At 43.7% G+C, this 25,994-nt stretch overlaps 1 protein-coding gene across 2 annotated transcripts; it reads right to left on the minus strand.

Moving 5' to 3' along the window:
• Positions 1 to 1,383: 1,383 nt before the first annotated feature.
• DHCR7 (7-dehydrocholesterol reductase) lies at positions 1,384 to 25,138 on the minus strand. Of its 2 annotated transcripts, none has more exons than XM_090032879.1 (8): positions 25,034 to 25,138; positions 11,380 to 11,483; positions 10,290 to 10,512; positions 9,669 to 9,759; positions 8,327 to 8,540; positions 7,799 to 7,988; positions 5,650 to 5,781; positions 1,384 to 5,025 (listed from the first exon to the last, which is right to left on the minus strand). In XM_090032879.1, the coding sequence occupies exons 2-8, from the start codon at positions 11,475 to 11,477 to the stop codon at positions 4,561 to 4,563; spliced, it is 1,413 nt and encodes a 470-aa protein (XP_089889005.1). In that variant the 5' UTR covers positions 11,478 to 11,483; positions 25,034 to 25,138; the 3' UTR covers positions 1,384 to 4,560. The 2 variants fall into 2 exon arrangements, with proteins under 2 accessions (XP_089889005.1, XP_089889004.1); XM_090032878.1 differs by having other exon boundaries at positions 1,385 to 5,025; positions 7,799 to 8,003.
• Positions 25,139 to 25,994: the final 856 nt, after the last annotated feature.

Below are 25,994 nucleotides of genomic sequence, written 5' to 3' on the forward strand. Positions count from 1 at the left end.
CAGCAGCTGGCCTCCCCAGCCACAAGCACACTCTGGCTCTGATAAAAAAAAGAAAAAAAGGATCTGGCCCCTCACTGTAACACGACAGCAAAATTGAAGCTGTGGGTTTCAATTAAAAAAAACACTATTTCAATTTAGGGGGCAGAGAATAAAACCCTGAGGACTAAACCCCGTCATGTGTACAAATGCCCTCTGTTCTGTACTGATGAGCTTCTTCCTTCAACCCTCGCAGTGCTCCTTTACCCTCTCCAACTTCAGTCTACATCTGCCCCTCTCCTGTCACTTCTTTCCACTTAGAATCTCTCTGGCCCTCTTTCTTGTCCATTTATACAGTAAGCCCTCAGGTGCATGGCCTATGTACTACTCTGCTTGTATACTGCCCAGCACTGCAGAATGGGTCCCTTTTACTATGAACTATAAACAACAGACACCAACCAAGTCTGAGGATCGAAAACATACCAAGAGCTTTAAATTATTTTAGTATAATTACAGGGGGACTAACTGTTGCATACAATGACTTATAATTCGAGGTTCACTGATGCATTGGTCTGATATTGGACTGGTACCAATATAAAGAAAATTTGCCTTATCAGATACTGGCCCAATGGGGCGGATAATTTGGTTGATAAATGCTCATGCTGCACGTAGCTACAGTGCAGCACTCAGGCAGCAAGAAGCAGAGCCAGCGGTGTGGAGAGCTGCCTCCAGCTGGCCAGTTCAGTGTGGTATAAGGGGAGTGGGGAGGGAAGGGGCATGGGGGGGTGCAGATCAACACTCCCCCTGCAGTGAAGAAGGGGCAGGTTCTGTCCAGCCAGGGCAGGTCAGGGTGCAGGATGGAGCCATGGCTCCTGGTGGGGGTGGCTCCCACTGCTACTTGCACCTGGGGGGGCACAGTGGGGCATGTGTCCCTAGATATGCATGGAGTGGAACGGGCTGCAGCTAGGGCTGTGCGGGGCTCTTCTCAGTGGGGGTTGGGTTCAAAGCGGGCACCAGCAGCGCTGGGAGTATGCTGTATCCATCTGAGATTTCACCGCAGCTCAGCTCCCAGCGCTGCTGCTACCAGCCACTGAGCACAGCCCTGGCTCTTCCTGGCGCATGGGTGGAAGTGGGGCATTGAGCCGGGACTGCGCTGGGCAACTGGTGGTGGCAGCACTGGGAGCTGAGCAGCGGCGAAATTTGGGGTGGATGCAGTATCCTCCTGGTGCTGACGGTGCCCGCTCTGAGCCCAGCCGCTGCTGAGAAGGGCCCCATGCAGCCCCGGCTGCAGCCCACCCCACCCATGCAGATCTGGGGGGCATACGATGCCCCTCCCCCATGCCCTCCCAGAGTGCAAGCAGCAACTAGAACCGCCCCTACCCCCCACAAGCCATGGCTCTGGCTCCCCCTGTCCCACCTGGGCAGTACCTGCCCCTGCCCCCTCCCTCACCATGGGGGGCATTGATCTGCCCCCATGCCTCTTCCCTTTCCCACTCCCCTTCCATTATACCAGACTTATAATGGAAGTTTTTTTCTGGAGTTCTCAACCATGCTTTAACATTACATTCACAATGCTTATAATAAAAACCCATCTTTGAATCAAGATGGCATTTTTAGTTCAGTTCTTAATGAATTGTTACGCACATCACTAAATCATATAAAAGGCAATGATGGGTACATACAAGATACCAAAACAAAGAATGCACCACTTCCCCCTCCTCCCTCCATCCCCAAAACAGTAAGCGACACAAGATTAAGACACATGATTGGTATAATAATGGATATAATAAAATAAGCTTTCATTGCTGATGTTCAAGCTTGAGTGGTGCATGAATGCAGTCAAATTATTGTGACATTAAACAAAATAAGTCAGAGGGAATTTATACACAAGAGGCAGAGCTAGTACACATTTGAAAACACAATGCAAGCTTAAAGTTCTTTTGCAGAAAATAGCCAAGGCTGCAGAAGAAATCTAAAAGCAAATCAAAATCCCAGCAGGAAAGTAAAGAAAACAATTCAGGTAACAATCCTGAGCATCCACTGCCATACTTCAGTCCAGTTTCATCGGTTTTCAAGCCCTACAGGGCCAGTCAGTCATTTTTTATTTTTTTTAAGAAAAGGAACTTCAGTAAAATAAGAACAATACTAAAATACAAAACCAGTGTTTTTTAAAGGTTAACTTCATTTGCAAGTACCAAAACACTGCACAATTAAGAACCCAATGTAAGCGTGGTCTTTACTTTGCTGATAATCCTCCTTTTATCAGTGGAAGCCAAAATATGTTTTCTACACAAGTGTTTCTTCCTCTAGATTAAAATAGAGGAACTGTTGACAAGACAGATTAATGTTCCTAGAAACTGCCACTTGCTACATGCTCTTTAATTAATCATTTGTCCTTCTATATTGGAGAAGCCCTACACATGGGCAAGAACCTCATCATATTCTGTACTATATGAAAAGCAGAGCCCCTTCCAGTTGTAACAGACAGAAATAAGTTAAGTCATGTAGGATGCATGTACAGTGGTTGTATTCATAATTCTTTTAGACACCAAGTGGTATTCCACAATCCATCAAATTTGCCCAGAATGCTTGGAGTCTTCAAATAGAGAAAAGCTCCTGGTTGCCAATGCCTACCCACGTGGTAATACTCTCAGATCAATGTAATACAGCACTACATGGACTCAAAAGTGGAATCATGCAAGTGCAAGCCAAGTGCAACAAGGCATATATACAATTGACTTAATATCATCCATTTATCTACAATATAATGAAACGTGCACTTAAAATAAGGCCTGAATGTAACTATTAATAAGAGACTTTTCTTATTCATATTGATACAAAGCAGTTTTACCAATCAAAGGGGCTAATTGTGACAATATATGTATATATTTGGCAGTAATGGCTTTTAGCCTGAACTTGTTGATTTTAGTAGACTTAAAAAGCACTTTTAATTCCAGAAGAACATTGTTAGAGGTACAGTAAAAAACAACCAAAAATGAAACAGCCAAACAAAAACATATTTTTCTTTTTTTCACTAAATATTATAACAATTTTGCAGAAATCTACAGCTGTCAAATCTACTTACTCAAGATTGTGTCTCTGTTTGCGTCTCCAGGGTCATGGCTACATAGCTCTTCACGTTACACCCTTCACTGCCCCACAGAGCACTGCCCCGCAGTCCTTAGAGCTGCAGTACTTATATGCTTATATCTTTCTCTGCATTTCGTTTTTGTCCATAATCCACTGAACACTTTCCCTGTACAGCACAGCAGTTAATGCAAGGGGAAAAAAACCTTACAGCATTTCTAACAGGAGAAGCCTGCATCCTACTACTACATACTAGTCAGCTCTCTATGGCAGAGCTGAATGAATACCAACCCTGCAGTGTCAACAGGAAGATCAATAATACTGTCTCTCACCTTGAAGCAGATAACTAATAGTTACATGGAACCTACTGATATTCGAGTTAGTATGAGAAGCCTCTGTAAAAAAGGCATATAGATACATGTCTTTGTTTTCTTTTGTCTGACAATAGAACAAGGCCCATTTCTCTTCCAGTCCAAATTTCATGGTACAAGTTAATTGCTTATTTAAATGGAGAATATTGGGCATTTGTATGTAATATGTAACTGTCAAGCTTGTAATTAACAGGAAGGGCTTATCACTCTGCTTATCTGTTTATATATTATCTTTATCCTCCTACACTTCATCTAGCATTGTTATTTTGGACTGTATGCTTTTTGTAAAGCTCTCACCAGAGATTTGGTAGTGAGCTAATCTGAACAATTAAAAGGTGGAAAAAGAAAAGACAGATCAGATAAAACCTTGTTTCCACCTTGAAATCCAGGATTCAGCCTCTATTATTGTCCTAACCTTTGTAGTTACCACTTTGGACACAAGTGAGAGAGGTACGAAGTCCCCTATCTGCACTAAAAAAATGTTTTCCTATAACAAAGCTTCTCTTCAGTTACTCTGCAAAGAAAGTTTAGGATTAAGTCAAACTAGAAGTCAGTGGATGATCCCAAGGAAGTCAGGTTCTTTGTGCTCAGGCGGGCTGAGCACTGCTGATCCACAGCAACATGGAACTCAAGACTGGAAGTAGCCTTGAAGGTCACAGACTCCAGTCTCCTGTTGTCACATTATATAGATTTCTTTAATAGTATAATCAAGTTCCATCCTAAAAAATGGTAATAAAGAGTAGCAAAAGCAAGAGAATACTGGAAACAGATTCTGGAGCCTCACTCCTATGCTACTTAGAACTCTTCTTCTAGTGCTAGAAAAATTATAAAAGAAAGGTCCCTCAGTATTTATTTACAAATTATTGGAGAAAAAAGGTAACAAGTCAGACATTTACAGAAGAAATATTAGCTATCAGACCATTTATGCAATACAGTGCTCAAAACTGCTACTGGTAACATCTTCTATTAGAGAAAAAATAAATGTTCAAACCACACTTATTTCCCCCCCAAAAAGCATCCAAAATTTTCTGTGGAATGTAGTTTTTGCTGGCATCAAGCAGAACCTGTATCTTATATTTTCCCATTCCCAAAGAGACATTTTGAGCTGTGGAATTCTGTGTTCTTCTTAAAATATTCCTGGTATTAGCCGGTAAGGCACTGCAGCAGTGTAGCGCTTCCAGTCCTTCCCATATTTGCTGGAACAACGGTGTTCATCCCTAATGCAGCGATGGACCAGCAGAATGGTAATGTAAATTATGTAGAAGTAAGGCAGAATGTGTTCAAAGCCACATGTCAGGCAGTATGCTAGGGAGCCCATCAAGTCACCAGTGTAATTAAAATGTCGTGCCACTCCCCAAAATCCTGAAGTCAGCAGCTTACTGTAGTACTTGCTCCCATTCGCTGATGTGTATGAACATTCAATGTATTCTGGTTTCTTACCCCAGATTTTGCAGTTGCCATCTGTCCGACGGAAGAGATCTTTCTGGTGGTTGGTCATCCTAAAGATATAGTAACCAACAAGGCCCAACAGCAGGATTCCTACTGCATTAGCTGTTGACAGCTGTATAGGGTGGTATACTAGATATAAACCCTGCAGAGTGAAGAAGAATTAAGGAAGTTAGTGAATTATTGTAGAGAAATGCTTCCCCCAAAATAGGTGGTATCCTTTCTGCCCAAAAGGTGGTAGACTGGTTCTCAGTCTAATGGGAACCCAATTGACAGGAGAGGATCAGTGAGAGTAAGAACTTGCAGGATCTCAGATCCATATTACAAATGTATTGCCATGTCTGCAGATAAAGCCAAAACTCGTTTACAAAACCACCTGCCTTATCTCTACTCTTACTGAGACTGCAACAGATAGTTGAAGGAACAGCTTGTATGAATGGAATAGGAAGCTAAAGCAGCTTTCTGCTAGCTCTTTTCTGTTCCTATGGCACTGGTTAGAACAAAATAGCATGACAAACTGTGCTAGGACACAGCACTTTAGATCAGGGCAGGACATATGGCTATTAATCTCTCCTGATGTTAAGGCTTCAGGAATTGAGCACTATGGATTGCAGCAGTGGTTCTAACTCAGACTTCCTAAAAGTATTTAAAAAAATGTAAGTCATGCTGCTGGGGAACAGATTTCTGGAATTCTCATGTTTACTTTGAACTCTGCAACTTGTTCTGCTTCCAGGAAATCTGCTATTCGCAATGCAAATCACATTTGTACCTGCAAAGTATAGAGGTAAGGCAGCCAGACACAGTCTCCCCAACCCAGGTACCATCCAAAATGATCATGGCAGATGTCAATAGTCTTCAAATACCAGGCTTCATTCCAGAAGAAGTCCAACACATAAATTCCCTGGAAATAAGGGGTATTTTGCTTAGAACAGTGCTCTGTTGCTATTAAAGTATATCACTAGTTAGTACACAAAAACTATCCCAGCAATTTTAACTTCTGTGAAATTGATAACTGTCCTGCATTCCACAATTGCAAATGCAGTATTTTCAAAAAATAACATAACTGTATTAAAATATATTACACACATAGTGGAAAATATACCTTCAATCAATGCAGATGCCCCAATTCATTATTTTGGGATCTGAAACACTCTGGATAGACAAAGATCACAGCTCTCCTTTGAAAATATCTATTTATTATTATTAATAACGGCATACAGCATTAGGAGTTCTGTTTAACTGCATTCAACGTTTCAGTATCTCACTGTGCTTATTTAATCATACTAGAAACAGGATCTAGCAACAGCCATACCATGGTGCAGAACTGCACTTCAAGACACTTAGTCTTTGAAATCGCTTGTCATTGTCAGTTACAGTTAGATGTTTGATATACAGTTTATGAGGTGCAACTGGTCTTCCTAAATTAGCAGATTACTCTGACCAAGCTCTTCCTCTGCTCCAAATCACCACACAATAACTGACAGAGGTGATGAATGTATAGCCTTTCATTTCCTTCCCAAGTTTCCTAGACCGCAAGAATTCAGAAACAGCTTCCTCACATTGAAGTCCTGTTGCCTCCTTTCACATCCTTTTGCCTTATTTCTGTTAGTTTCATGCATTCATTCTTTTCATCTCCTCTTCTTTTCACTCCAGTGCTGAGAACAGGCACCCCTTGAAATGCTGTTTTTATCCTTTTATATTCTGTCCCAAAAGCTGTGTGCTGATCTTCAGCTTCCCTCAAGTGCTACACATCTGGAAAAGCTGTCAATTTACTTTATCTTAAAAAAAATTACTGTCAATTTATTTTATCTTAATTAACTGCTTTATCTTTTAAAAAGTCCATATTTGTGCACTCAATTTTTTAAATCCAAAATATTAGCCAATTGAAAAAAATGTGTTTTTATTACAAAAAAGCAAGCCTTGAAATCTTGAGATCACTGGATTTTATTTAAAAAACGTATGCTGAATTAAAAAAAAAATATCAGAGAATTGTTTTTAAAATAGGATTAATAATTGGGACATGTCTATGCAATAAGGGATCTCACAAACACTGCATTGTTTCCAGGATGGTGCAGTGAACAGGATAATGGACTCTGCCTCAGCAATACACACGGAACAGTAAAATGCATTTGAGTGTTAGGGAATGCATCTACATATGCTATTAATTTCCCGAATAAGCTCTGGCAGTTCACACTGGAGTTTATTGCATCTGGGACTGCAGCACATTGAGCCGGGTCAGAGCAGCCCTGGCTGGCAGGGAGGCCAGTGGGTCCGCCTGCCAACCCAGAGCTGCTCCACCCTGGCTCAACATGCTGTGGAGGGGATGGCTGGACACAAGGATAGCCAGCAGGCAGCCCCTGCACTGTAGCATTCTTGTACCCCATTCAGTTCTGGTCACTGTCTACGTATACATTGCAGCGCACTAAATAACTCTGCCATAGGACAGTACTGGTCCCAGACAGTACTATCCGACAGCAGAGTTAATGAATTTACTATGTTCTAATAGGGATGCATGTGTAGACAGTGCCATTTTACTGTGGAGTTGGTCAGCTCTGCAGTAAAGAGCACATGTAGAAACATCCAGGATGTGCTCAAGCATGCCTCTGCCTTGAATGGTAAGACTGGGGTATAGACATAACGCAAGAATCACAATAAAGCAGGGCTTGGCAATCTATAGCCCACTTTGGGCCCAAGGTAGATCTCTGTGGCCTGCTGCTGGAAAATGTTACCAACTGCTGCAAAGAACTATTTAGATGGAATCATAAGATCCTTTATTTAGGTAACTTTTTCTACCAGCCGCTTCTATTCCTTTGGGTCTGTACTTGGGAAGCTACAAGCTACAGTGTATGCCCCAACAAGGTCTTTCAGTACAAACTTAAGTTTCTAAATTTATTCACATTTTATTCCTCCAGGCTTACCTGCAAGACATTGACAAGGATCATGGAGTTGGTCACTTGGCCATATAGTTCCTGTTGCTTGGCAGCGTAGGAGAGGTTAATTAGGGTCCAGGCTACAATACCAGGACGGCCATTGAAGAACAGCTTGAAGTCAAACCACTTGCCTATGCGAGGGTTGAATTCAATTCCCATCATATAGTCGTAAAAATAGCTGCCAGTGAATTTACTAAAATTAGAGAGTTGAAAGGTGCTAAGTTTTGTGCAAAGTTATTCAATCAAGTTTCTGACTATAAGCTTTACTTCATTTTCTAATGCTTAGAGTACCTCATGTACTAACAAAGTATAACACAAAACTATCATTAGATAAAATTATGCAGTAGGCACACTGCAAACCCATGTCCTGACTTGAAGTCCTAGTTAGTCTGATTTGACAGAGCATTTAAAAGAAACAAAGACTAAACAAATGCATTCTGGTATTCTTTCATCAAAATTAATTTTAATATGTTAAATTTTCTAATACTACTACAGTTACAATATAAAAAGACATACCAATCTTTAGCATTAGTGGGGAAAAGATGGGCTTTAATCATCGCAAACGTGGAAACTACATATCCCAGTATGTTTGCACACCACAGGAGAGGAATCCAGTTGTCAAAAATGATTGTAGGTGTGAACCAGTGGAAGTAGTAAGAATTTGCAAACCAGAGAGCATGGGTAATGATCCAAGCCTGAAGCCCATTGATTTCATATTTATTCACTATACCTAGAAAGGAAGAGTTGAATTTTTCAACTGTTTGCAAAAATATAAGATGAACATTATGTTTTATTAGTTTGGACGTAGACGTTTTATCCAGGAGCTTCAGCTGAATGAAGTGTTTCTATGTCCTCTGAGTCTTTTCTTAAGTATGCAAATCTCACAGCAACCTCTCCTCTTCAAGTAGAAAAGAGACCCTAGTGAAACCATCAACACTATTCCTTAGACTTTTGTTTTCATTTTCCTGTTCTATCCACCCCCCCAAACAACAACAATAAAGCAATTTTTAAAAGTTAGCAAACTTAAGGTAAAGAGAAATCCTTCAAAGTTAATTATGAAGCAAAAGAAGTAACAGGAAATTAACTTGAATGTAGAAAGATCAAATTAGTCTCACTTGAGAGAGTGTGTTTAGCTATTCTCCTGAACACTTAGAGTAACCAATGAGTAATGCAAGGCTTAGAGATCACTATTCTATTCTCTCCCAATACATCTGCTGGTGCAAAATAATTTTTCTGCTGGTGGAATAGTCCAGGTGAGAGTCAATAACTTTGCAACTAGAGAGGGTGTTTTTGGCTGCATTTTTAGTTCAGGTAACAATCATACTGCACTTTCTCCACTAACATTCCCCCCTTGCATCCATTTTTAATATGCATATGATTTTTTAAAATGACCTGTTCTTATATGGAAACAGTCTATATGAAGCTACTAGGTTCAAAGCTGGTTAGAGTATCATGATCAAGGAATAGGCATTAATGTCTCCGTATCAAAGGTGACGTATCCATTGGATTTCCCCGAGAGGGTGTGTCCTGGGTCTGTCTAGCACTATTTAACATATTCATTAATAACTGGGAGGTATGAACTGAATGCACACAAAAAGTTGTGGACGATAATGGGATGGGTTTCGCAGCAGATAGTTTAGAAGACAGAGTTACGATTTAAAGTAGCCTGAAATAAATACAATGGAATTTAATTTGGAAAAAGCACAGGTACAAAATGGACAATGACTAGAAAGACTGCTGTACTGCAGAAAGCATATGGGGGTGGGACAAGGTGAGCTCTTGAAGTCCCTACCTGTTCTGTTGTCTGTGCTTTATAAAATGGAACGTGCAATTTATGGTATATTGAAGGAAAGCTTACCAGCAGGAGTTACAGCACCTTCTTGTATTCCTCCTACATATCCAGGCAGAAACTTATGGCAGAAATCAGGTATCAGGGTATATAAAATCACCTATAATATGAAAAATTTAAAACAATAAATAAATTGTGGAACAAACATAATCACTATAGATACATATGTGGGGTGGGTTTTTTTGCTTTTAACTTGGAAAAATTCCCAGTTTTGAGAACACGGATATTCAGAAATGGCAAAAGCATGGATATTGCTTGAAATGGTAACGTTTTCTGGTAATTATAGAGTAGATCCTGGCTGCCAAATCAGGCCTGTGCTACTGCTGAGCTGAGTTCAGCAGCCTTAGGCAGCCTTGCCATAAGGGGTGGTGCATGCGTGTCTTCCCTGGCTCCTAGCCTGGCCACTTCAGGCTTCTGCCTGTCTTGGCCACCCAAACAGTGACTGTCAGGTCAGTTTGTTATTGGTTCAATCTATGTAGTTTAGAAAAAACTAAAAAGATTGAATCAATTTTACCTTGGGTTTCTTGAACATCTATGCTTTGCCTAAATGACAAAATCATTCCATACAAAGATCTTTTGTTATATTAATTCAGATTTCAAAGTTGCTTACCAAAAAACTCAAGTAAGTACCTGGAAAGTGACCCAGAGTATATAGATGGTAGCAGCTTTCCAGCTCAGTGAAGGAGTCTTGTCCCAGATGTCAGAGAGGTAGGTATTTCCCCCAAACAAATCAATGACTGGCTCAGTCAGGGAACAATCATGCTGATCACATGACATTATAAAATAATAGACTATGAGTGGTGCGAACAAGAGCAGGAAAATGACTGCTGCCAAGGAAAAACAGTCGACTTCCCTGTAACAAATTAATACAGTTAGGTTCTTAAAGGATTCTTACACTGAAACAAAGGGTTTTGCCCCACTTTGAAATTAAGTTTTAGAGAATTTGTTATATTATGTAGTTCACAAAAGACCATTTCCATGTAGTAAAATAATTACAAATGTTAGATAAGATAAGCTGTACAAAAATAATTGTCTAAATGTGAATGAAGAGAGGTCAGGGGTAGGCGTCGCCTAGTCTGTAAAATGCTTACAAAGCTTATGGTAAAGAAACCTGGTCTCATGATTAAGGCAGATCCAGGTTTAGCTCTTAGTTCTAAAAACATCACGCTGTTTGTGGTAACATCTCTATGCCTCAGTTTCCAACTAAAGAAAAAGTACTGCAAGTTTGGCAGTTTGCTAATATTTGGAGTCTCAGTGGTAGGTCATAAGCTCTGGTAAGCCAGGACTTGCTAAACTATTCTCTATGCTAGTACCAAAATAGTTTTTCAGATTTGTAGCATGAGTGTACTTTTCTGTCACTGAAGAAATGATCCATTATTACTGGACCTGTGAGGAGGTATCTTTTTAGGGGAGCTGTTGCAAGTAAAAATTTGTTATCTTAAGCTTTCTGGACAGATTTAAAGAAAAAGGGTTGACAATATAATAATGCTGTTTAGGATGGTGGTGTTTTTTATATTCTTTACCAGCAGAAACTTATGTCAACGTGATTATACTAGCAAAAGCACTTCTTTGCCATTGTAAATGATATGTACACATGTAGTGTGTTTTACTATAGTGTAGGTAAGTATGGTGATAGTGTTTGTAAGGAGTGTTGCATTGGTAAGATTAGGAAAACATCACATTTCGAGCTTTTCTACAATTAGGGAAAACACATTCTTACCATGCTCTCCCCCATTGACCTTGAGAAGCTCCAGCTCCATTTGAGATGCCTTTATGTTTCCTTGCTTCAGAAGATTTTCCCTCCTGTGGGCCTGCCATCAAACCCTATGTGAAAGATAATTAGATTATTACACCATCTGTTTTCCCCTCAGGGGCTAATTTTGCCTTGTCATTGAAAGAAGAGAAAATTTAAGGTCACTAAAATGTAAGACTGATTAAAAGATAAGCCAAAAAAAGAAAGAAAAGAAACTATGTTTTTTTGGTTTACAAGATTGCAAGCAGAAATATCACTTCTCCCCACCTCCTCCAATGAAGCATTGCTAAATATGAATTAGTTTGCTTTTCTCCCCCATTAAAATCCCTATCAGACTTTTCTCTCTGCAGGCCACCTTCAAGCAATGCTCTCATGTATACCACTAATGAAACTGAAAGGAAACTATAGTAAGTGAACAATGCCTGAAAGGTCACCTCCCCAAATAAAAGATTCTGCCCTTTTCACCTTAAGATACAGATTTGGGACTCTCAGGTCTGTCTGTTCTTTTCTGCTTTCTGAAAATCTCTTTAATTATAATTAGCTCTTCAACTGAATGTTATTGTTATTACAGACCAGAATTTTAGGGATGAGATGGGATAATGATTATAAAGTAATACTATATAAAATTAAAAATGTTCAATGGGTATTTGTCAGGCATTTAACAAGAGTTAGTTGAGTGTAAACAAGTGCAATTCCAGATTTTAAGCAATCCAATTTAAAATCCTATCTTCAAGTACACATTTATAAAGTAAATGAAAGGGAGAAGTCACAATCATACCAGTCACATGCAGAACTTGTACTAGAAATTCAGTTTTTGTTTTTCATGACAAGAAAAAGCAGAAGCAAGCACTCCACCTCAACATGCCTCTGTAGACAAAACACACACAATACAATTCCAATGTATCCATACACTTTTTTCCAAGGCAGTGTCACACACACTTTACCCAGGTAGGATCTTGCTGATACAGGAACCCAGATGTTCCAACGATCAGACTGCCAGAGACAGAGCAGAAGTTGGAAAAGATTCCCAGAAGCAGTATTAAAGATTCACATGCACATAATGAAACATGCCTATCTCCTATTTCCTGGACTATTGTGGGCGAGGGGCAGATGGGAAGAGTCTTCATCAATCCCTTGCAGTCGAGGAGGACTGTCTTCCATTACTGTCTTATCTGTATGTCTGAAGATGGCTGATGCACCCTACCCGGGGTTGATGGACTCTACTGCAGCTTGGGCATGTGCTTCCATGGGGGGTTGGGGTGCTGGATTCTTGGCTTGGTCTGCGACATGCTGTTTTTGCTGCTCCAGCTTTTCCATCTCCTGTTGTTGTCATGAGGTTTTAAAATACTGAGATCACTGCAGCAGATTTTTCTTCCATGTGTGGCAGTCCTGGGCGATAGTCTCCCACGACTTGACATCAATGTTGCTTTTTTTGTGCATCCTTGGGGGTCCTTATGTTCCAGGTCCCAAAAATTGTTAGTATTTTGACTGCAGTAAAGATGATCCCACTGGACACAATTATCCAGTCAGGAAGAAATACAGAATACTGTATTAGACAGGCTGTTTAGGGCACCTTTTCAAGCCCCCTCCCCATGTGGAAGAGATCAAAGCAGGTCCTGAGGAAGGCTGCTTAGTCACAGTTACAGCTGCTGAATCACACTCCTGTCCACTGGCAATGCATAGGGGATGCACAAGGGTGCACATGTACCCCCTGGCATTGGCGGTGCACCCCCTACAAAAAGTGCTGCTGATGCTGCCAGTGGCGCCTGTGGGCAGTCGCCATTTGCCCCCCCCACCACCACCACCGACACCACCAGCGGTATATGCAGGTGGTCACTGACCGCTGGTTGCCATTTGCCACCCTCCCTCACACCACTGCAGCCGCCTGCAGGAGATTGCTGCTGCTACGCTCCCATCACCGACAGTGCTGCCGTCGCCTGCGGTAGCTCACCGTGCCCCACCCCAGCCTCTGGGGCTACATGGCGTTCGTGCTCCTGTCTCATCCAAGTGCTAGACAGCCTTCTTGTAACTTCTGCCTCTGTGCCAGTTCATAGCTAGAAGCTTTCAGACCTCACAACCCTGCTCCTGTTGCCATTAGCTAGTCACCAAAGTGCTTGAGGAATGTGCCAAAAAAGCTGTTTTCATGGAAGACATCTGTGCGTGACTTTCATCTTGGAGAAGCTGCTGCACATCAGCTTCATCTGGCTCTTGACAGAATGGGACCTTGATCTAATGGCAGGGAGACCAGGACGACTAGTGGGAATCTCATTCCGCTGCAGGCTACACCTGCCTTTATAGCCACTGGGATTCTAACATCTTCTTCCGCCTGCTCCGCCACTGAGGACCTTGGACCCATGGCTGGAGCTGGGGAAGGTCATTTTAGTGGCGACCTGTACTCACCATGTCACAGCACCATCAAAGGTGCCAGTGGCGTTGGCAGCAGGTGGTTGCCACTCGCCACCCCCTCACCCCACTGCCAACGCTGTCAGCAGCATCTGCAGATGGTTGCCGATAGCCACTTGGCATCCCTCCCCACTGCCGACACCACTGCGGCCACCTGCGGGCGGTCCCCATTTGGTCCACCCTCACTGCTGACATCACTGTGGCTGTCTGTGGGCAGTCCCCACTCATAGCCGCCATGCCTCTGCTGCCAACACCACCACCTGCTGGTGGTTGCCGTGTTCTCCCAGCCTTAGGAGGCACAAGGCATTCAGAAATTATAGAGAGGATGGAGATGGTTTTTTCACATATGGGACAGGACAAGGAGCAATGGCCTCAAGCTGCAGCAGAGGAAATTTAAGTTAGAGATTAGGAGGAACTTTCTGACTATGAGGGAGGAGCAAGGGGTCAAGCATTGAAACACGTTACCTAGAGAAGTTGTGGAATCTCAATCTCTGGAAATTGTCAAGAGCAGGTTAGACAAACACCTGGCTGGGATAATTTAGTTGGGGATGATCCCTGCCTACAGCAGGGGACTTGACTAGATGACCTTGTGAGGTCCTGTCAAACCCTTACTTTCCTATGAGCCAAAGCATCTATAAACTCCAATAAAAGTTCTACCTGATTAAAACACATTAGGTCCACAGTACTAACAGCATTTCTGAACTGATCCAAAAAGATACCAAGTACAAGAAACTCCACATTGACCTGTTAACACTGGTGTAAAGAACTGGATTACCAGATAGTTAAGGGTGCACCAATAGAGATTTTTGGGGCAGATACTGATAGCCGATATTTAAGGAGGCATACTGGCTGATACCAATATCTGATACAGCTGCCTCCAGCTGGTAAGTCCGGTGTGGTGGAAGGAGAGTGGGGAGGGAAGGGGTGGGGAGATCAACACCTCCCATGGTGAGGGAGGGGGCAGGTGCAGCCCAGGCAGGGCAGTGGGGAGAGCTGGAGCCATAGCTCATGGGGAGGGGGGAGGCAGTTCCCGCTACTGCTTGCATCCCAGGAGGGCACGGGGGGGGGGAGAGGGAGCATGTGCCCCCCGGATCTGTGTGGGGCAGGCTGCAGCCTGGGATGTGCGGGGCTTTTCTTGGCAGGTGCTGGGCTCGGAGTAGATGCTGGCATCACTGGGAGGAAGCTGCATCCATTCCAAATTTCTCTGCCGATCTGCTTCCAGCGCTGCCATCCACCTGGCACAGCCACAGCTCTTCTCGAAGCATGGGCGGAGGCGGGTTAAGCCGGGGCTGTGCTGGGCGGCTGGAGGGGAGATGGAGCAAGGAAAAGAGCCAGAGACAGGCAGGGAAAAAGAAGAAAGTTCAGGGACAGAAAGTCAGTATGAAGAACCTTGATAAAGAGGTGAGTCAGGGTCAGAGCCAGAGAGCAGCGTCCTGCCATTAACTCCCCTGGGCTTCAGCCCCGAGTGGAGGCAGGGGGATGCAAGGGGTGGGGAGGTGGGAAAATGGAAGTCTTCTTAGCTGCAAAAGTGATCAGCAGGGAGCCGGGTTTTCTGCTTCCCACAGAAAAATGGAGTAAATCAGAAATTTTACTTTTTACCAAAGGCAAATGCTTATTTCTTATTTTATCAGAGAAGCCTGGAGATTTTGCAATGAGTTACCAGCACAGCAGCAGAGTTTCAGCCTGCAGGGAGCTGGGAGGGAGTGGGAGGAAGCCAGTGAGACAGGATGCACTGCGTGCATGTACATGTACACCGCCCCAGGCAACCTGCAGAGCAGCTCTAGTAGGTAAGTGGGAAGGAGACAGAGATTGAGGGAAGGAACTGGGTAGGCCTGGGGCTGCTGCCCAGCTGGGCAGTGCTTGGGGCCCAGGGCCACAATGTGCAGCTGCAGGGCCCTGGCAGGGAGACAGGGGCCAGCTGCTGCACACACTTCCAGGGGGCAGAGAGGACCCCCACCCCTCAGATCTGTGCATGGGGCAGGCGCAAGCTGTGGGCTTGGGCTCCCGCCCTGCTTCCCTCCCCCAGGGCCTCCACAGCCCAGCGGGCATGACCTGGCGCAGCAAGGAACAGAGGGGTCACACAGGGATCTTCTTGCTGCTGTGAGCTCCCCACTGCCCTGGTGATGCACCCCTGTGTGTGCCACTGCTTTGAGGGGTGCCACCCTGCACCTCTGCCTTCACTGCAACCCTCGCACAGGAGGCACATTGCCAGGGCAGTGTGGAGCGAGCAGCAAGAAGCAGCTTCTCCGCACGGCTCTGCTGCTCCTTGTCGTGCTGGGTTGTGCCTACTGGGCTGTGGAGGCCCTGGGGGAGAGAAGAAGGGTGGGAGCCTGAGCCCGCAGCCTGCATCTGCGCTGCGTACAGACTTGGGGGATGTGGGTGCTCCCTGGGAGTGTGCGTGGTGGCGGGGAGCTGCCTTGCCTGAGCCTGCATGAGGGAGCAGGGCCAGGGAGCTGTGGACCCAGGTCCGTAGCCCTGGCAGCTGAGGGCCCCCTCAAGCAGGGCTGAGGGAATAGGGGCTGTGGGTGGGGGCTGAGGGGCATCAGCAAGGCTGTATGGGGGGACGGGACTGAGAGGCATGAGCAGAGCCAAGAGGCTGTAGGAGGCCTTTAATTTTATTCATGGATTTTGTGATTAGAGAATTTGTGTTTTTTCAATCAGGGAGAACCAGGATCCCTGGTGATCAGGCAGCTTGTGAGAGCAACACACATGAAGGGGAGAAGGAGGGAACTGACCATGAAGAGCAGTGGCAAGCAGACATAATCTGACTGTAAGAATGTGGTATGTCGGGGGGAGGGATTATAGACTTTTGGAAAAGAGGTAGAGATGGGGACCATCCTGGAGATCAGAGACAAATGAAAACAAAGTGCCTGGAGTGACAATAACTATTCAAGAATCCAAAGGTGAAAGCATGGCAGGTGGGAGACATCATCAGTGGCAGACAGCAGCGAATGATACTATCAGTCGGAGAAGCAGAATTAAAAGTTTCCAATGTATACGCACCAGAGTGGGAGGGAAGGAAAGCTCTGCTCAGAAAGCTAGCAGTTTACATGGTCGGAGGGAGACTGCAGATAACGGCAGGGGACTTCAAATGCAGAATAGAAGTGGGTGACAGAACAGAGGAAAGAGGAGAGGAACTTTACATAGTTCATCCTGATTGGTAACAAACAATTAAAGAAAAGTCACTAGGAGTTGTGTGGGCAGGGAAGAAAATTTTCACTAGCACTGACCCCAGTGGAAAGAAACAAATCAAGAACCGCGTTTGTGTTTATATCAAAAGAGAGATAAGAAAGAAAGAAACCATATGTGTAGCATTTAATGATACCCAGATGCTGAATGTGGAACCGAGTCTTGGTAAAAGCCCCATAAGGGGAAAGGGAGTGTGGAAGTTAAATGTGCAACTGTTACAAGATGAGGCGATGTCAAGCACACAGGAGACAATAGGAGGGGTGGAGAAGAGATATTTTAAGAGCACCAGAGAATGATGGATGATGGTGAAGAAGAGAGGGAGAACTTTTCAGAAAGAAGACTAAAGAACCATGGGGAAAAGAACAAGAGAGCTGAGAGCTACAAAGAAAGATGCAGGCGCTGCTAAGAAAGCTGCAGAATGAAGATAGGCATGAGAAGAACTAGAAGAAACAAAGCAAGTGATAGAACGATAGTTTAAAAGAAAGAGGAGAGAGAAAATGTTTTTAGCACAAGCACCCTGGGTGGGAGCAAATGAAGAGCAGTCCTTATATTTTTCAGCTAGAGTGAAGCCAGCAAAAGGAGAATTAAAGGCAGTGTAGGGAGAAGGTGGTACCCAGGTAGATACCAGGAGGAGGTATGAGAGGCAACAAGAAGATTTTATGAAGAGTTATATCAGAAAATAGAAGTAGACAGGAAGAAGATGAAGGATTTGGTGAAGGAGGTTGAAGAAAAGAAGTAGGGGATGAGGGAACAAAGAAGGTGGAAGAGAGAAGCTTAAAGGAACTGGAGGAGTGCTTAAAAGCTTTAAAAGAGGGAAATCCCCAGGAGCAGACAGACTGCCTGTGGAATTTTAAGAGAAGTTCTGGGCATGGGTAAGGAGGGAGACAGTGGATGTTTTTGAGGAAATAGTGGAAACGGGAGGCAGGAAAAGATTTCACAAGTGATCTTACTCTTCAAGAAAGAATAGAAGGAACTCCTGAAAAACTGGAAACCGATTACACTCTTTAATATGGACTATAAGTTCATAGCGAAGATGCTGGCTTTGAAGACAAGGAAAAACCTCCAGAAGATAATACATGAAGACCAAGTACGTGCATTGTCAAATAGAAGGATCTCCAAAGCGATCAGAGTGATCAGAGATACACTCTCCCACATCCAAGAGAGCAAAACAAGAAAGAAACCATGTGTAGTGTGTTAATGATACCCAGATGCTGAATGTGGAACTGAGTCAGTTACAGCAAACCTAGATTTAGAAAAAGTATATTTCAGAGTGGAACATGATTACATATTCAAAGTGCTAGACACAATGAGGTTCCCAGAGAAATGTATATGTTGGATGAGGCTGTATAGAGAGTGAAGAGTCAAGTCCAAATTAATGGGAAGCTAAGTGAGGCCTTTAAATCCGTACAGAAACGAGGCAAACGTGCCCCATCACCACTATTTTTTGTGCGGCATGCAACTGATAGGACAAAGAATAAGAAAAGATATGGTCATAAGCATAGTAAAGATACCAGGAAGGGGAGAGGTAAAATGTGGATTATACATGGATGATAAATGTAGTGGTTAGGGATAGACTTTTGATGGAAAGGGTGCTAAAGCAAACATAAGAGTATGGAGAAGTGATGGGAGTTAAACTAAATAGATTTAAAAGCACCATAAAGGGAGTAGGGAACTGGAGGGTCTCGGAGAATTTGGGCATTCAAATAAGAGAGAGTGATATTAGAATGCTAGGGACCCTGATGGATGTTGAGGGGAAAGATAATATAGCATGGGAAAAGGTGATGGCAAGGATATGGCAAATACTTTAGCTATGGTTCAGAAGGACGCTGTCCTTTGCTGGAAAAGTGGTAGTGGTTAAGGCTGTGCTACTGCTGACTATTTTATATATGGGGATTTTAGTCCCACTGATATGGCAGCAGACAGCAAAAGTACAGAGGGAAATGTGTGTTCTTCTGGAATGCCAAAAGAGAAAGGTTGGCTAGATCTGAACTGTACAAAGCAAGAGATATGGGCAGCTGGGGGCTGTCAGACTTGGGATTGTTCACCTATGCAACATATGTAAATGCGATATGCAAGGTGCTAATGGAGGCAGAGCAGGGAAGCAGTGCATATCACTGGATTTCATGTAGCTGCAATTTTGAGGACATGGGAAATATATAATACCTCTCTGAAGAATCCATGGGCGTGGCTCACCTTTTCATACACAGATTCATTACATCAGGATGAAAGGTTTCATGCAGATGTATAAAATAGGAAAGGTAGAGCTAGAGTGCCTGAAGCTGGGACTGCATGAACTAAAATACTATATTGATTGGGACAAGAAAGAGATCAGAGAAGAGGAGGCAGAGAAGAAATGAAGTAAGAAGGACTGGATATACATGTTTCACTAAACCAACAATGAGGACTGATGGGAGGGGCAGAGAGTTTCAGGTGGTTGCTGAGGTAATAGTTTTTCTGTATGAAGAAATGGAGTTCTGCAACGGTTTTTCTGTGGGACGTTGATGTATGCTGTTTAAGAGTTAAATATATGTAATTATATGTTTGGATACGAAGTTGTTTTTGCAATATGAAATTTTAGTAAAACAAGGATGCTCAAAATATGAAGTTTTGTAAGTGTAGGGTGGTAAGTGTGTTTTTAATAAAATTTGCACACAGAAAAAAAGGTTCCCATCTCAGCCTTTTGGCTAAGCTTAGCCCAGACATTTGCCTGAGATCAACCTGGCAGTGGAGCCATCATGATCATAAAGGTGCACAACTCGACTGCATGATTTGCCCCTATTCCCAACACTTAAGTTACTCGTATAAGAAACAGTATGAAGCTTCTGAGCACCACAGCTCATCCTGCTCCTTAGCTACTAGCTATGACACCAGATAAAAAGAGACAACCAGAGTAAGGCAGATAGTAAGACAGATCCTTGAACCCCAAACTGCATTTTCTTCAATCTGTTCCACCTGCTGCTTTTTCCCCTCCTGCCTTGTTCATGCATGAGGAACAGTCTGAAACTTCAAGCACCATTGCTCTTATGAAACTGTAGTATGACACTGTGGTAGATACATACACTCCACTGTTTCCAGCTCTGCGAGGGTTGCATCAATACTTGCTACATAGCAATAAGAAAAAATAGAGGAAAGGTTGTGGGCTCCAGGCTCCCAGTTTGGGAGCTGCCCCCCTTGTCCCCTGTACTGCCCCACTCCTTCCTGCTTTCACTGCCTGTCTGCGCCCCCAGATGATGGGGTAGCAGGGTCTGCAAGGCCAAGGACATCTGCAGCCAGGTGACAGGGGAAACCCAGGAACCCCATACCATGTGGCATGCTAGCATGGTACAGCATGGGAAGGGGGCAGAGGTAGCAAACAGCATAGTATGCAGAGTGTAACACTGTACACAAATGGAGGAGACGCATGTTGCAGTATACAGGGTGCAGGGCCACCAACACAGTGGGTGGGGAAAGATGGGTGATGCCTGCTGTGCAGCACAGTATATAGCTCACACCGCATATGGTGCAGCAGCATGCAACCCTTGCCACTCAGAAGCTGGACAGCCCTGATGCAAGTTGAAACCCTTATCCGGTCCCATCTATTTATCTCCTTTGTATTTTCTCTCAATCTAATACCTTGAAGGTTCAATTACTTTGGCACTTCAACTTTCCTCTTTTCTTCAACTTTGTACCCCTGCCCTGCAAATCTCCCAACAAGAAAAGGAGATTAGCAAACCTGCATTCAAGGGCAAACTGGAATCTGATTGACTTCTCAAGAGTAAATGATTTACTTATAGATGCTAATTCTATAGGTTTCAGGTTCTGAAATCTTATTTACTAGAAGAAAATGTGTTGTTGAAACAAAGGGGGCTACACTTGGATACACAGCTGAGGAGATCAAGACCTTGGTCAGCATGACCACAGGGACAAAGCACTTTTCCCAACAAGATGTGGAGGGGGTGCTCGATGGGCCCAGGGCCCACGAGTTTGTTTTCCAAGGTTCACTAAAGGGTTAATCCTGTTAGGGTAGCTTCTCGTATTTTATGCTTTAAAGTTGCACCCGTTTATAGAGTGGTGAATTACAGTACTGTTTAAAGTCTACTTCCATATTTAGCCTTATTTACTCATTGCTTAAGTTCTGTGTAGCTGCATTCATCGTTATCTGAACTTTTCTGCAATATCAGTTGGCCTTGCCTCTTGGAAAGCAGCTTATGGCCTTGAGTTTGCTCACATGTTTCTTTCTTTTTCTATCACTGTGAGAAGTTTTTCTAGCATATAGTAATAATTTTGTTACCAGCTCAAATTAACTGAACTTGGCACTAACCGGCTGAATCAGAGAGATGAAACGACTGGATATGTTAAGGAAAGGTGTTTGTATTTCACATTCCATTTAAGGGTTAATTGTGCTTTAATGATCCCTAAGCACTATCTGGTGTACACTGATAATAAAATAACAATTTGGCCCTGGCCTTTTCTGTGTTTTGTCCTCAGAGCATTCTGGGTCTATGTCAAGGGTGCATCCGTCCAGCATCTGCAGTTTAGTTCACTATAACATACATTTAGCAATCCAGCTAAACAGTTTTAGAGTTATCCCCCATTTTTCAAACAAAAAAGAAAAACTGAACAAAATACCAATCATCACTGCCTGTCTCCAACACTCAACCATCTGAAGCATCCCAACCCTCAAAAACAATTATTTTTTTTAAAGAAAGATCATTTGGGGTTTTTCTTTTAGTTGCTTTTTGTAGTATGAGTTTTTGGGATCACATTTGCTTCATGTTGTCCCGCTTCCTTCTGTAATCATGAGTGTTAGAAAAAAATGACGAGACAGCTGAAGATCTCTGTTATCTGCAGGGGTCAAGTCTTCCAGTAAGATTTCAAGTATCAGGAGATGCACAAAATTTGATAGGGACAGATAGGGACAAATACTCAGTTGCCTATAACAGCTGCAAAATAACCTAAGTACCCATATGAGTGCTTTGAATCCCAGGGACTCCTGGGGAAACCAAAAGCCAGTCAAACACGGAGGCAAGAAATCTACCTGTAGAAGTGGCCATTGTACTGGGCGAAGGAAATTTGGACCACTGACTTGGCTCCAGCCACTCCCATGATTGACAAAACAACTGGATTTCATCTGAAACCAGATGTGGGGTTTATCTTGGGGCTGACTGACTCCCATCAAAACTGGCACTGTGACAGTCATTCACAGCCTGAATGGCCATGAATTAGTCTTCACTGTTCCAGGGCAAAGTCTTAATTTGGATACTTCACAGGTACTTAATGTGGGATAATGTCCTTGTCTGTCTGTAAGATCCCAGGATAAAAAAAACTGTCTCCTGGGAGAAAACTGATGTCTGTTTTTTATTGGTTTCTGGCCAGAGAGAGCACTTGGTAGCAGTGGCAGCGGGACCCTGGACAGTGCCAGCCCTTGCTTGTCCTCCAGCCACCTTCAGTGTCTACTGGGGACCAAGGGCCCCAGATTCTGAAGCAGGCAACTCATCCCTGCCCACACTCCCCCACCAACTTCAGGTGGCCTGCTGATAGCCCACTAAGCTGCAAGCCATGTTAAAGACCACTAGCTTAGACTGTTGGCACAGAAAAGACTCAAACTTCCAGAGGCTTGCTGTAATCTATTCTTTCAGCCTTTTGCCATGTCGTGAACCCATAGTGGTATAGAGGAAAGAAAAAAAAGGGTGTTACCTCTTAATGCTATCACTCCCCTCCCTTGGGACATGAGTAGGCTAGGGTTGTAAGAACAACATGTTCTCCCAAGCAGCGTTGGGAGAACACCATCAGTGGGGCAAATGGGACACATCTCTATCTTGCTGCAGCTCTCCAGAAGCAGACTTGGGCCAGTCCACCATCAGCAAGCAAATCTCAGGACAACTGAACTTGTACCTTTGGGGTGAAGTACTCATCCACCAACCCTACTGTGGTAAGCCTTACCCCAGACTTACCCAGTGTGGGTAAAATCATGTTTGTAAAGAAGCAGTGCCAGCTACACAATTTTAATTCAATAATATTCAACAATTAATCTTGCTCCTTCTTGATCCAGAAACTTGTGAAACCCTGGAATGGCATCTAAGAAGAGGCCCTTGCCCTGTAGCTGGCAATACTACACTCAGATTCAGAAAGCTAAGGCAACTGGTGTGGCACCTGCAATCAGAGGTTACCTTGGAGAACCCATCTCTGCCTTCATCACCCCTGCTTGATGAGTTACTCAGTCCCCAAATAAGAACAGCCTAGTGCCATCATAGATCCCTCATGTTGATGCACTACAGCAATGTAACGGTGGTGCTACTTACTCCATTAACTCAAGTAAGCCTATCAATTCAGCAAATTAGTACTGAAAAAAATAGCTTTTGGGGTCATGCCTTCTTATTGGCTATCCAGCCCTCCACTCATTCAAGAATCTCAAAACTGGTTTGTTGCAAAAAAAAAAAAGTTATGCTAGCACAAGTTGAATGCCATCATCTGGTTTTCAATCAGATTCTGGGAAAGAAACTGCTGTAGTTGCAATCTTGAAATCTGTAGATCCAATGCTTTCCACCACTGGGATGGAGTGGCAGAAGACATGCTGCAAAATTGAGAGGAAGCAATGAAATTGCTACTGAAAATATCTGTAGGCAATGAGATAGGATCTTCTATCCATACAAGAAGGCAGAGTCTTATTTCTCATTCCCAAAAAAAAGCAACGAAGTGAAACAAAGCTACCTCCCATCCCAAAGCTTAACACACACTATCTTATAAAAATACAACAAATTTCTTAGGATGAGTCCCCGGCTCTTGCATAATTTCTGGACCATTATGGCTATAATATTGGTCTTACATTCGGTAAAAACACAGCAAATTGGTAGGCCTGCTGAAAGCAAATTATGGCTGCTTGCCAAAGACTAATTCAGATAAGGACAGCAAACCATGTTACACACTGAATACCTAACTGGTTTAGGAGTGACGTTTTGGCCACCTCATTAAAAATCCCTCAAAATCAGTTTAGTACAAAGCTGAAACTACGGCTAGATCTATGTTTTCCCTTATAGTCCACTATCTTCCTAAATGGTCTTTTGTCCTCCCTGCCAATAGAGCTCAAAATACATTTAAAAACAGAATTACTAAGAATTGTATGTGGAGATGAAACCTTAGCACATAAAACTCATAAACCTGTAGCTTATAAAGTAAGTTATAACTTATAAAAAAAAGCAAAAGGACACTAAACTAGGTCCCTGGAAGAAAAAAAGAAGCTTAATTTTACTCATAGCTCAGTTTGCATGTTACAGTGATTGTATAAGCATCTGTTTTTTGCTTTGTTTCCCTTCCCTCCCAAATTTCTGTTCAGAAGTCAGATGAGATCAGGCAGCAGGCTCTTTCCAGCAGAGAAAGAATGGCTCATTCTTTCATTCAGAGCCGGAATAACCCTTTAGTGGGCCCTAGGCAAACAAACTCATGAGCCCCTACTTAATACTGCGTATTTATCTTACTTTTTTTCACTCGATTATTATAATATGTAAAATAAGCACAACCGGCCCCTTCTTCACTTAGGGCCTTAGGCATGTGCCTAGTTTGCCTCTGGGTTAATCCTGCTTTCATTGCAGTGCTGTTTTGTGCTGCATGGGGAAGCCAGTTAAAGATAAACCCAGAAGTCTTAAGGCCTGGCAAAGACAGGACAGACCCAGGCTTACCTTATGTAACAGCAATGCAAAACGGTAGGCCAGTATTATGCTAGCCCAGACCTACCCCGCTCTTGGGCTAGTCACAAAAGCAGGATTTAAGAAAGGCAGCACATACACATACATAAAAACGCTTTTTTGTGGCGGAGGGAGGGGAGGGAGTTGGGGTATGTGCTAGGGTTTCCCCACTAGCACAACCACCCTGCTGAAAAGAGCCGCCCGCTCCAGGTCTGACAGCTGGCAGCACGCGAGGTGCCCTCCGTCCCCGGCACTGGGGCGGCATCGCACGCGGCTCCTTCCTGACAGGCCAAGTCACCCGTGTGCCTCGGACCCAGCTCAAAACCAGCCTCTGTCAAACGGAGCCCGAGCGCCCGAAGCCTCCTTACCGCTCCGCTCCGCAACGCGCCGCCCGCCGCCGCCGCCGCCGCCCAGCCCTTTGTCAGCCCGCCGCCGGGCACCGCATCCACCGACCCGCAGCGCTCGCTCGGCCGGAGCCCCGCCCCTGCAAGCGCGCACCAGCTCTGCCGGCCAATCAGCTGCCCGCGCTCGCGGAGTCGCACAACCGGATTGGTGCAGGGGACTCAAGCCATCCGCTGAGCTGATGGAATAACCGTGGCAACCGGCAGCCTATGAATAACTGGCAGAGGTAAAACACAGCTAGAAATAGTGTGGTCTGTATAGATACCTATGTCTAGCTGTCTATCCATCTATCTAGATAAATAGGTATAGGTATCTATAGAGACCACTCTGTTTCTATGTTTTACCCGGCCAGTTATTCATAGATATATATAAATATAGATATAGATATATATACATACCACACTATATCTAGCTATCTATCGAGAGAGAGAGGGGTCTCTCTCTTTCTCTCTCTATATAGTGTGGTCCTATATATACAGATATATAGAGATAGCTATATATGCCTATCTGTCTATATAGATATAGATCCCTCTACCTGTCTATGTTACCCTTGTTAATCAATATAGATAGATAGATAGATAGGCATATCTATATTTCTAGACAGGTAAGAACGGTTTTCCCCTGCCAACATAAGATAGATAGATCTCTATATCCCTACATAGATAAGAACAAGCTGGTTCTGTGCTGGCCGGAGCACTGGCAGGAGGCAGTAGGGAAGCTCAGTCAGAGGCACTTACTTACACATCTCTGTTTTGTGAGCTTTGACCCTGAAGGGCTGTAAGAGCAGCCTAGATGTGGAAGAACCACACTTCAGACCTCGATAGTGCCTTCCCTTGGAGTGTGCCAGCGTGATTCATGAACTGCTCATTACCTTCGGGCACCAGTGTTAAGGCTGCAGCCACTGAGTGTTCATCCCTGAAGCCTCCA

Source organism: Crocodylus siamensis, chromosome 2 (genome assembly GCF_052110815.1).
Source record: "Crocodylus siamensis isolate JL-2025a chromosome 2, ASM5211081v1, whole genome shotgun sequence".
In the NCBI taxonomy this organism is placed as follows: Eukaryota; Metazoa; Chordata; order Crocodylia; family Crocodylidae; genus Crocodylus; species Crocodylus siamensis.

Bases quoted from the DNA above. Each gene is read 5' to 3' on its own strand.
- DHCR7 (XM_090032878.1), bottom strand. From the start codon at position 11,477: ATGGCAGGCCCACAGGAGGGAAAATCTTCTGAAGCAAGGAAACATAAA. The intron at 8,541-9,668 runs GTAAGCTTTCCT...CTTCCTTTCTAG, and splicing joins AGGTGCTGTAACTCCTGCTG to GTATAGTGAATAAATATGAA. The intron at 5,782-7,798 runs GTAAGCCTGGAG...CCTTATTTCCAG, and splicing joins TCCTTGTCAATGTCTTGCAG to GGAATTTATGTGTTGGACTT.